General features: G+C 39.1%; 1 protein-coding gene across 1 annotated transcript in view; it reads right to left on the bottom strand.

Annotated features, from left to right (window-relative positions):
- Nucleotides 1-3964: 3964 nt before the first annotated feature.
- The window catches only part of LOC126416527 (E3 ubiquitin-protein ligase RNF14-like), a 79188-nt gene continuing 70988 nt past the window's right edge, over nt 3965-12164 (bottom strand). Inside the window, exon 8 of the mRNA XM_050084274.1 lies at nt 3965-4921. Coding sequence (XP_049940231.1) covers nt 4685-4921 — 237 coding nt within the window. The 3' untranslated portion in view covers nt 3965-4684. The remainder of the gene's footprint in view (nt 4922-12164) is intronic.

The following is a 12164-nucleotide window of genomic DNA, read 5'->3' as shown; positions in this document are numbered from 1 at the left end:
AACATTTGAAGATACTGCGAAACAAAGCTGAACTCCAGTGACATCGCTGCCTTCAAATACGCTCCAGTGACGTCTTGTGAAGTGGAGAAGAGCTTTTCCGGGTACAAACCTATCCTCAGCAACAACCGTAGATCTTTGACAGTGGAAAACCTGAAAATGCACCTTGTGATCCAGTGAAACTTTGCAGATACTGAAGATTGACATACGGTGTTAAATAATGTGAAACGCTTTAAATACTATGTAGAAATAAAAACATTGTTTTACTGTTTCGATAGATGATCTTTTCACTGTACTTTGTGTTTAGACAATAAAACATTTAGACATTCAAAAAATAGGATAGCAGAACAAACACTGGTAGCAGTTACTTCTGTAAAATATCTGGGAGTATGCGTGTGGAACGATTTGAAGTGGAATGATCATAATAAATTAATTGTTGGTAAGGCGGGTACCAGGTTGACGTTCATTGGGAGAGTCCTTAGAAAATGTAGTCCATCAACAAAGGAGGTGGCTTACAAAACACTCATTCAACCTATACTTGAGTACCGCTCATCAGTGTGGGATCCGTACCAGATCGGGTTGACGGAGGAGATAGAGAAGATCCAAAGAAGAGCGGCACATTTCGTCACAGGGTTATTTGGTAAGCGTGATAGCATTACAGAGGTGTTTAGCAAACTCAAGTGGCAGACTCTGCAATAGAGGCGCTCTGCATCGTGGTGTAGCTTGATGTCAAACTGTGTCTGGATGAGGTATTGAATATATTGCTTCCCCCTACTTATACCTCCCGACGAGATCACGTATGTAAAATTAGAGAGATTCGAGTGCGCACGGAAGCTTTCCAGCAGTCGTTCTTCCCGCGAACCATACGCAACTGGAACAGGAAAGGGAGGTAATGACAGTGGCACGTGAAGTGCCCTCCGCCGCACACCGTTGGGTGGCTTGCGGAGTATGAATGTAGATGTAGAACACAAATCCTTGGGATTAAGAACAGGGGAATATAAGGTAGGCAATGTACTGGAGCCCACTGCTCCTTAGATGCCCGTGTAAAGTATCCTTAAACATTTTGGAGAAAACTGGCTGGTTTTTCATAATGCACGGACCATGTGGGAATGGTACCTCCCCTAACAGGACAAGAACGTCATTTGACAGGAACTTGATATGGCACATGAGTCAACCTGTTCCACAATATGTAAGGCTGTTCGCAGTAGGAAAGAACTTTAAGTACAAGAGACTGTCTTTCACAAATGTGACAATGAATTAGTGCTCGTAACGCTTAATGTACGCATTTTATAGACAATGTTTACTGGATTTCTTTCCTTGTTTCAGTCCCCACTACCGCCTCTCTAACAAGGGGAGGCCGCCAATTGTGAAATTCAGATTCGATTCATACTGCGCATAATAAAAGCTCATGGCCAGAGGTGTAATGTGGCAAAGCACCAAGATGCACTTCTCAGCCGTTGTCGAGAAAATCTACAGTTAAAATAAACCGTTGCTGTGAAATGCCCTCTACGGTTAATAATTTTATACAGCGTCGTGGCGCAGCGGTAAGCGCTCGGGTTTGTAATCGGAAGGTCGCCGGATCGAATCTCACGCCATGCAACATTTTTTTATTATTAGTTTTTCGTAATTCAAATATATATATATATATATATATATATATATATATATACTATTAATGAGCTGCTAATGCATTTTGGTGAAGGCAGATCGCTCTCCAATTGTACCGCCTCCATTTTTCTGTTTGTTTAACAGGGTGTACCACAGCTCTCATGTCTGCACTGATTTTCGACGATGTTATAAGTTGCGCTAGGAACCGCATCTACCTTCTTTCGAAGTTAGCACGCAACTACGCTTTTATGCGGCGGCTCGTTTCGGCCCATTCAACATCTGTCCTTCAAGTGTAACGAGCGAGTAACGGAGCTTATATTTCATACCTGCCACAGCAAATTTGTGTTCGTGGGGTTTCTATTCTAATTCGAACGTTTGACTTACCCTATACGTATTCGTTTCGGAATATCGTTTCTACGTCTTCCGTTAACTATACGTGGTTAACATTATGAAGACAACAACATTTGTGAAATACAACTTTGTTTGCGGAAAACATGATGATGTTCGAAGTCACCAGTTTTTCCACGACAAACGACCTTCAACAACTTATTATATGCATAATTGTTGCAACTGATCGCCGGGAATTTTTTATATATATATATATATATATATATATATATATATATATGTGTGTGTGTGTGTGTGTGTGTGTGTGTGTGTGTGTGTGTGTGTGTGTGTGTGTGTGTGTGTGTGTATATACACACATTTGAATAACAAAAAACAAATACTAAAAAAAAAATTGCATGGCGCGAGATTCGATCCGGCGACCTTCGGATTACGAACCCGAGCGCTTACCGCTGCGCCACGACGCTGTCGATAATTATTAATCGTTGAGAGTATTTCACCGCAACGGTTTATTTTAACTGTCGATTTTCTCGACAACGGCTGAGAAGTGCATCTTGGTGCTTAGCCACATTACACCTCTGGCCATGAGCTTTTATCATGCGCAGTATGAATTGAATCTGAATTTCACAATTGGCGGCCTCCCCTTGTAAGTTTGCTTTATTTATCATGAATGACTGGGACTACTTTATACAGATTTTCTGGAAGCATTTTAAGATGCTAGATCCCTATTTATAAAGGACTTTTTTTATTTCTCGATAGATTGATGAATCTTTCATCTACTCAGAAAGTAATCGCTGTTAGTAGATCCTATATTACTGCCATTCACAGAGCTCTGTAGTTGGAATGATATTAAATGACGAACGGTCTCCGTAAGATTGCAAGTCTACCAATGTACTTAATCAGAAGAGGTATCAAAAGCACAGGCCGCCATGATGTAATGAGGTCCACTTAAGATAGGGAAGCTTGAAAGGAAGCACTAGGCCTCTCTCTCTCACACTCTCTCTCTCACACACACACACACACACACACACACACACACACACAGTCGTATTAGAAGTGTCACTTTGTACATTATTACACTCATTCTATTCAAGTCCATGTCATAAACAACATGTAAGTATTGTTACCAAATAAAGTCAGTGCCAGCCCACCAGTCAGGAACAACAGAGTAGAGAAGGCTGTGAGAAGAGGTCAGCCAATCACACGCTGACCATCCTCCCTCCAGGACGACAACATGACAGCAGCTGTGGATACTGGGGTTTCACAGCAAGAAAATCACCTTTAACACATTACTACAGCAGCATGTAGCCTGCAGCTGCAGCAGCAGCACGACAACCAGATCTACACTTTGGCATCAAGCATCCACATCCCACAGCGTTGGATGAGCATGCTTAAACTATGCATGGTTTCAGTGAGGCCACAAATTCTATAGGCGCCCTGCCCATTGCTGATGCTCTCATCCCTGTGGTACATCAAGTCCAACATTATAAGATTTCAGCCTAATATATGGACTAATTGAGGAGCAGTGTGGTGTCCCAGATGGTACTCTCATTTGCTGACTGCCAGAGAGAATAGATGACGCATCACATGCAGAGGGAGGCATGCCTATGTGGACATCAGTCAAGAAGTGACCCATACATTGTTTGAAGTATGGCTGTCAGATCTTGAGTATATTTAACAGTAAGTCTCTATATAACTTACATATCATGTCCGTAAAAGCAGTATTAACTTACAATTGAAACTCTAGGTCTTTTGGACCACTGCAATGAAGAGTGCAACTTCTACTACACATTCCAAATATATAATTTACTTTCACAGACAATGTCATGATAACTGTTGTCTTTCACACAAGCCAGAGCTGACAAGTGTTGCTCTTTGGAGGGCTGAAAAGAAAAAAGAAGAAAGAAGCTGAAAAGAAAAAGAAGGAAGGGAAAAAAAATCACAAATATACACAGTTTTAAAGAGACAAAATTATTCTTGTTGGATGACCACAAAACAGGAAACCTCACTTTATCTTATTAGATGTTGTTTACATTAAAAACAGATGCTTAAGAAATTTTTCACTGTGTTTGAAAACAGTAAAAATATATGGTGAACATTATTGTACATAGACTAACAAATTATATATTTACATTTTTTACATACAAGTTCCATAACAAAATATGCTGCATATGCCTGTCCAAGTATAAGAGAAAGCTGCCCATTTGAATTTTTTAGGGGAGGTTGAAAAAAAAAAAAAATTAAAAGGAACTTCTATTTTGAAACACCAAAAGTCTTGGTTTCAATACCCGTAATGACAATATAGTATACAAATAATAACAGCAAAAATAACAATAAGTGTATTAGAAACTTGGCGAGACATAAGAAAACAGTCAGAACCTTCGACTTTGATCTATACCTAGTTGCACAGAGCTTGTTACTACCCAAGTACAGCTCACTATCTAACAATTATTTTCCAACATTTCTATAAAATTATTAAATCAAAAATATATTCTTGTGTGTTATCTGATACAGTCAAAGTGTTTAAATACACAACATAATTTGTTTCTGCAACAGGGACAGATGATACTTTAAGCATAATATTACAGTAATAATTCTGTTAGCACTCTTGTACCCGAACATGATCTTAGAACATGCTAACTGTACAATGTTTAATAATCTATGACCTGTAACCCTGAAAGAACATTTGTCTTAACTTAATCGAGAATCATCAGACATCTGAACCAGATTCCAGCTATGCAACAAGACCTATGAAGGCACCGAATTCTTCCTCTTCATCTTCCTCTTCTTCATCCATTTCAGCATCAAGCTCAGCATCAAGCTCTACTCCATGGAAAAGCAGATTGAAGCACTTAGATGATCTGCTACTAAAATGCAGGTAAGGGCACTGTGGATTCAGACGAGCACTACAAATCCAGCAGAAATAGGTATTGCATCGCCAGCATACCATTTTGTTGCATCCATCTGATTTCTGTAATGTTAGTAGCAGTGATTCACAAAACATGTTAACATTTTCTGTATACAATGCATATATATAATGAATATTATGCATTTCATCTACAAGGTGAACAACCACTAATTTGGTGTACACAGTTCTCACGTAATTTAGTCTCAAAAATCATGTACTAAAAAGATATATGAAATTAAAGATGGCTGTGGGTTGCTTAATGTTTATGTAAATGCATATTCAATCAAGTACAGAGTTGTTCTCTTCAAACAACGGTCAAAGTTTGACATCATAATGTTTATTCTTTGAAATTAGTTAAAAAACAAATTTATATTAAATTCAAATAGCCAAAGAGCAATGTAAACCTCTAGAGGTGAAAAAATTTTGTGAGAATCATTCAGAAGGAAATGTTAGATATTAATTGGGTGCACAGTTTTGTCAGTAATACGTTGCACGACAAAGAAATAGTTGCAAAATTCCTATCATAAACTTGGCTCCTAATTATTCATCTTCAGGTAAAATTTCCTACCAACAACTACAGATGTGATGTGTTAGTACGCAGTATGAAAATACGTTAACATGAGTTAACAGACATTAACTGACAAAATTATACATAAAAAGCACAAAATTGTCATAGTTCAACAGTATACTATAGAACTAAAACAATTCTGTGTTTTTCATTTATAATTACAAAATTGTTCCACTAATCAGTAATGAAAGAATCACACTTAGCAGGATATTAACTGACACATTACCTATATGCAGCTTTACTGTACGATTAAACGATGATGGCGTCCTCTTGGGTAAAATATTCCGGAGGTAAAATAGTCCCCCATTCGGATCTCTGGGTGGGGACTACTCAGGAGGACGTCGTTATCAGGAGAAAGAAAACTGGCGTTCTACGGATCGGAGCGTGGAATGTCAGATCCCTTAATCGGGCAGGTAAGTTAGAAAATTTAAAAAGGGAAATGGATAGGTTAAAGTTAGATATAGTGGGAATTAGTGAAGTTCGGTGGCAGGAGGAACAAGACTTTTGGTCAGGTGAATACAGGGTTATAAATACAAAATCAAATAGGGGTAATGCAGGAGTAGGTTCAACAATGAATAAAAAAAATAGGAGTGCGGGTAAGCTACTACAAACAGCATAGTGAACGCATTATTGTGGCTAAGATAGACACGAAGCCCACGCCTACTACGGTAGTACAAGTTTATATGCCAACTAGCTCTGCAGATTATGAAGAAATTGATGAAATGTATGATGAGATAAAAAAAATTATTCAGGTAGTGAAGAGAGACGAAAATTGAATAGTCATGGGTGACTGGAATTCGACAGTAGGAAAAGGAAGAGAAGGAAACGTAGTAGATGAATATGGATAGGGGCTAAGAAACGAGAGAGGAAGCTGCCTGGTAGAATTTTGCACAGAGCATAACTTAATCATAGCTAACACTTGGTTCAAGAATCATGAAAGAAGGTTGTATACATGGAAGAACCCTGGAGATACTGACAGGTTTCAGATAGATTATATAATGGTAAGACAGAGATTTAGGAACCAGGTTTTAAATTGTAAGACGTTTCCAGGGGCAGATGTGGACTCTGACCACAATCTATTGGTTATGAACTGTAGATTAAAACCGAAGAAACTGCAAAAAGGTGGGAATTTAAGGAGATGGGACCTGGATAAACTGAAAGAACCAGAGGTTGTACAGAGTTTCAAGGAGAGCCTAAGGCAACAATTGACAGGAATGGGGGAAAGAAATACAGTAGAAGAAGAGCTTTGGGTAGCTTTGAGGAATAAAATAGTGAAGGTAGCAGAGGATCAAGTAGGTAAAAAGACAAGGGCTAGTAGAAATCCTTGGGCAACAGAAGAGGTACTGAATTCAATTGATGAAAGGAGAAAATACAAAAATGCAGTAAGTGAAGCAGGCAAAAAGGAATACAAACGTCTCAAAAATGAAATCGACAGGAAGTTCAAAATGGCTAAGCAGGGATGGCTAGAGGACAAATGTAAGGACGTAGAGGCTTATCTCACGAGGAGTAAGATAGATACTGCCTACAGGAAAATTACAGAGACCTTTGGAGAAAAGAGAACCACTTGCATGAATATCAAGAGCTCAGATGGAAACCTAGATCTAAGCAAAGAAGGGAAAGCAGAAAGGTGGAAGGAGTATATAGAAGGTTTATACAGGGGCGATGTTCTTGAGGACGATATTATGGAAATGGAAGAGGATGTAGATGAAGATGAAATGTGAGATATGATACTACGTGAAGAGTTTGACAAAGCACTGGAAGACCTAAGTTGAAGCATGGCTCCGGGAGTAGACAACATTCCATTAGAAGTACTGATAGCCTTGGGAGAAGGCTCTCCTGACAAAACTCTACCACCTGCTGAGCAAGATGTATGAAAAAGGCGAAATTCCCTCAAACTTCAAGAAGAATGTAATAATTCCAATCCCAAAGAAAGTAGGTGTTGACAGATGTGAAAATTACCGAACTATCAGTTTAATAAGTCACAGATGCAAAATACTAACACGAATTCTTTATAGACGAAAGGAAAAACTGGTAGAAGCCAACCTCAGGGAAGATCAGTTTGGATTCCATAGAAATGTTCGAACACGTGAGGCAATACTAACTCTACGATTTATCTTAGAAGAAAGATTAAGGAAAGGCAAACCTACGTTTCTAGCATTTGTAGACTTAGAGAGAAAGCTTTTGACAATGTTGACTGGAATACACTCTTTCAAATTCTAAAGGTGGCAGGGGTAAAATACAGGGAGCGAAAGTCTATACAGTTTGTACAGAAAGCAGATGGTAGTTATAAGAGTCGAGGGGGATGAAAGGGAAGCAGTGGTTGGGAAGGGAGTGAGACAGGGTTGTAGCCTCTCCCCGATGCTATTCAATGTGTATATTGAGCAAGCAGTAAAGGAAACAAAGGAAAAGTTCGGAGTAGGTATTAAAATCCATGGAGAAGAAATAAAAACTTTGAAGTTTGCCGATGACATTGTAATTCTGTCAGAGACAGCAAAGGACCTCGAAGAACAGCTGAATGGAATGGACAGTGTCTTGAAAGATGAACATCAACAAAAGCAAAACAAGGATAATGAAATGTAGTGGAATAAAGTCTGGTGATGCTGAGGGAATTAGATAGGAAATGAGACACTTAAAGTAGTAAAGGAGTTTTGCTATTTGGGGAGCAAAATAACTGATGATGGTCGAAGTAGAGAGGATATAAAATGTAGACTGGCAATGGCAAGGAAAGCATTTCTGAAGAAGAGAAATTTGTTAACATCGAGTATAGATTTAAGTGTCAGGAAGTCATTTCTGAAAGTATTCGTATGGAGTGTAGCCATGTATGGAAGTGAAACATGGACGATAAATAGTTTAGACAAGAAGAGAATAGAAGCTTTCGAAATGTGGTGCTACAGAAGAATGCTGAAGCTTAGATGGGTAGATCACATAACTATTGAGGAAGTATTGAACAGGATTGGGGAGAAGAGAAGTTTGTGGCACAACTTGACCAGAAGAAGGGATCGGTTGGTAGGACATGTTCTGAGGCATCAAGGGATCACCAATTTAGTACTGGAGGGCAGTGTGTGTGTGTGTGGGGGGGGGGGGGGGTATAAACTGTAGAGGGAGACGAAGATATGTATACACTAGGTAGCAGTAGGTACTGGGAGATGAAGAAGCTTGCACAGGATAGAGTAGCATGGAGAGCTGCATCAAACCAGTCTCAGGACTGAAGATCAGAGCAACATTACCTATAAGAACGTCCAAATAAATGTGTCTAAAGACGGCTAACTAGCAGCTATATTTGATCATAAAACTTGATTATTATGTTTCAGACTGTTGATAAACTTGTTATTTTTTTTAATGATTCAGTTATTTTGGTATATTAACAGAAAATTTTTAAGTTGTGGGTCGAATAAAATTATTGTGAGTAAAGGGACCACCGTGCAGTTCAGGACAGACACAAAAAGAAGATTAGACACGAAAAGAAGATTGAAATCATCACTAAGCTTTTGAACAATTTTCAATAAATAATGTGTATATAAATCATAAAAACCCTGACCAGGTTTCAGCATCATTAAGGCCATCTTCTTCAGAAGGAAAGTCACATTAATGTTTTAAACATATTATAAAATAAACATCTAAAATACTTCATACTTTTAAAAAAATTAAATGGAGTACACGGAATAAAATTATACATAGGATTCAGCATATGTTAAGAAGTAAGGAGGCAAAGCTGTTTTCTCCACGAACACAGTCAGGGGTGGGGTGGGGGGATGGGGAATTATTATCCATCGCCTGGGATATGTGCCCGGTGTTTAATATCGGACAGACTGGTAGAGCTTTTGACATAAGATATACGTAACATTTGCTAGGGGAGAAGGGTACTAATGTTCATAAATCTACTTTCATGGAATATTTCTTAATATTGGGGACACAAACCAAAAGGAGTAGAAAAAAATGATGATTCTACATATAGAGAAGACACTTCGTGTCTTGAAAGAACTTCAGGTCCTTATGAGTATGAACAGTAACTGTGGTCTTGTAAACAAGCAACTACAGTTAAGAAACAAACACTTCTTGAACATTTCAAGCCATTGCTCACAACTACATGAGGTTTTGGTTCACATTTCCATGTACTTCCATATCACAACATCATTTCTCCCTTTTCCATATGGACTCTATACTTTGTTACTGACAGCACTACAGATGACACTGTATACCACATTCTGTTTTGTAGATTTGTAAATAACCACTTAATTTATTTTATGCTACATACTGTTGTCATTTTTATAAAAATTATTTTATTCCTTTTATTATCTTTTATGAATTTTTTATACTACATACATTTTACTCTGTTTAAAACATCTAAATATATAGCATACTTATGTATTACTGTAACAATCATCTATTTCATGCCGTTGAATGTTTGTCACAATACCAGCACCAAGTACGTGGCGCACTCTACACTACATTTACCTGGTGTCACAACTAGTTGCCACATGTTGAGTCTAATGTCTGCTATTTTTACAAGCAGTAGCTGTTTAACAATTTTTACTGTTTCCATGGAGGGCTTTATTCCATATTTTCTGCTGTCTGACTTTAGCTTCATAGCTCATCACGTAAGTTTACAATTTTAACATAATGTAATTTACGTAAGTACCAGTTTCATTCCACATACTCCGTTTCAATGTTGTAAAGTATTAAGTATTTTAGACATTTATTTTATATTTAAAATATTATAGGTAACTTTCCTTCTGAAGGAGATACCCTCAGTGGTACTGAAACCTGATCAAGACTTTTACACTCATCTTCATGAAAAACAGAACAGCTTGAATGCCTAGAGATAGGATGTTCATATTCACAGGACGCGTACATTAGTAAGTTCTGCAGAAATGATTACCATTTCAGTCACCTCGGTTCGGCACGTGTCCTGCTGCCTAGTAGGCCCAGGAACTGCCATGGGTACTGATAACTTGTTCCATACCAACGCTTATAAAGCGTGAATGGCGTTATGTCACATACACCTGGTTCCAAAGTTCACCTGTGGTGGTTGGCATTCGGTTACAGCACTGCTCCCATTGTTTCACCATATCTGACACATCTTCACTGATGGAAAGTCTAGTAATACGGTGGGCCAGAGCAAAAGGCTGACATTCTGTGACACCAAGAAGGCATTCGTATGTGCAGCAACATGTGGTCATGCATTGTCTCACTGAAAAATGGCGTGTGGGGTGCTGTGTAGAAAGGGTATGGCTACATGTCACAGGATGCTGTTCACAAGGTCACTCTGGTCACAGCACTCTGGATATACACCAACTGTGATTTGTGGTTGTATGCAATAGCACTCCCACACCACAAGGCCTTGAGTTGGCACTTGGCACTTTATGTCTTGTGCAAATGCAAACACTGTGATGCTGCTCCCCATCTTTGGCAAACCAAAATACAGCCATTATTTTCAAATAAACAGAACCTGCATTCATCCAAAAACACTATCTAATGCCATTCCTGTCCCCATTGATGTCGTTCCAACCACCATTGCCGTCTAGCATGTTTCTGCACATTCGTCAAAGGTAGAAAGAGAAGGGGATAACACACATGTAACCCGTGCTGTAATAAACGGCGAGGGACTGTCACCACTGATAGTGTACGATGTGTTACACTGTTGCCCCCGAGCCAAGGAGGATGCAGATCTGTCCTGCAACCTGCAATGCCATTTTGATGGGGGGCGGGGGTCTGGGTGGTGCAACCTGACCCATCTTGTCGTGTTCTACGGTGTTCTGTGAACCATTCAGCAAACACCTGTTGCACTGCCGAAACACTTTGTCCCACACAAGCAGCAATTTCCCGGATGGATATGTCATATTCTCTCACACCAATAACGCATCCTCTTTCAAACACACCGATTTGATGGTACAGTTCATTCATACATCTGAGAGGCATCCTGCACGTCTGCTCAAGTCAAGCCACACTGATCTGTTATCTTCAGTTTACAGTGACAATGAGAGCCACAGGCACATTTTACTGGTACGTGACTTGCGCCACAATATTGATATTGACCTAGAACCCGTAGGCCGACATGGTAGAAATGCCAATCATTTCTTCAGAACATACTATTGTAGATGTCCTGTGAATAAGAATGTCTTATCTCTAGTTGTTCAAGGTCTTTCATTTTTTCTGAACATCAGTGTAAAATAAATTTATGCAGCCTGTTGACTGTATATTCCTTTTACTGAAAATTTATTTGCGGTTGCTGCTGTCAGCCACTTTTAAAATTGTGCTGCTGAACAATGTCCATCCTGTAAGATAATTAACAAAATCACACACAGACAAAAACAAACACATGTGCATATACATGGCTACACTGCCCCAGTTGGAACAGTATAACAACCCATCTTTACAGGTTTCATGATCAGTTTGTTTGGGGCAGGGGCCCAAACAGCGAGGTCAATCAGGATGGCTGGATGCAGGTTTGAACCGTCGTCCTCCCAAATGCAAGTCCAGTGTGCTAACCACTGTGCCACCTCGCTCGGTAGGTTTCATGGAACAGGTAGTTAACAGCATTGAAAACTGTACCTTAAGAAAGAGGCCAACTGTAGATATATATGGAAAACTATTGTCTGTCGTGGTTCACTGGTGATTATGTGTAAGAACATCAGAAAGTGTGTGGTAAGAACTCTGTACAGGCAAATGTTCAAATATATAAATATTTTAGCAACTGAACCTGCTGATTTTCCTTGTGGTTTATTGAATACAGTATCC

This window comes from Schistocerca serialis, chromosome 8 (genome assembly GCF_023864345.2).
Source record: "Schistocerca serialis cubense isolate TAMUIC-IGC-003099 chromosome 8, iqSchSeri2.2, whole genome shotgun sequence".
Lineage (NCBI taxonomy): Eukaryota > Metazoa > Arthropoda > Insecta > Orthoptera > Acrididae > Schistocerca > Schistocerca serialis.
The sequence above is the reverse complement of the archived record's forward strand: the minus strand, read 5'-3'. Positions and strand labels throughout refer to the sequence as shown.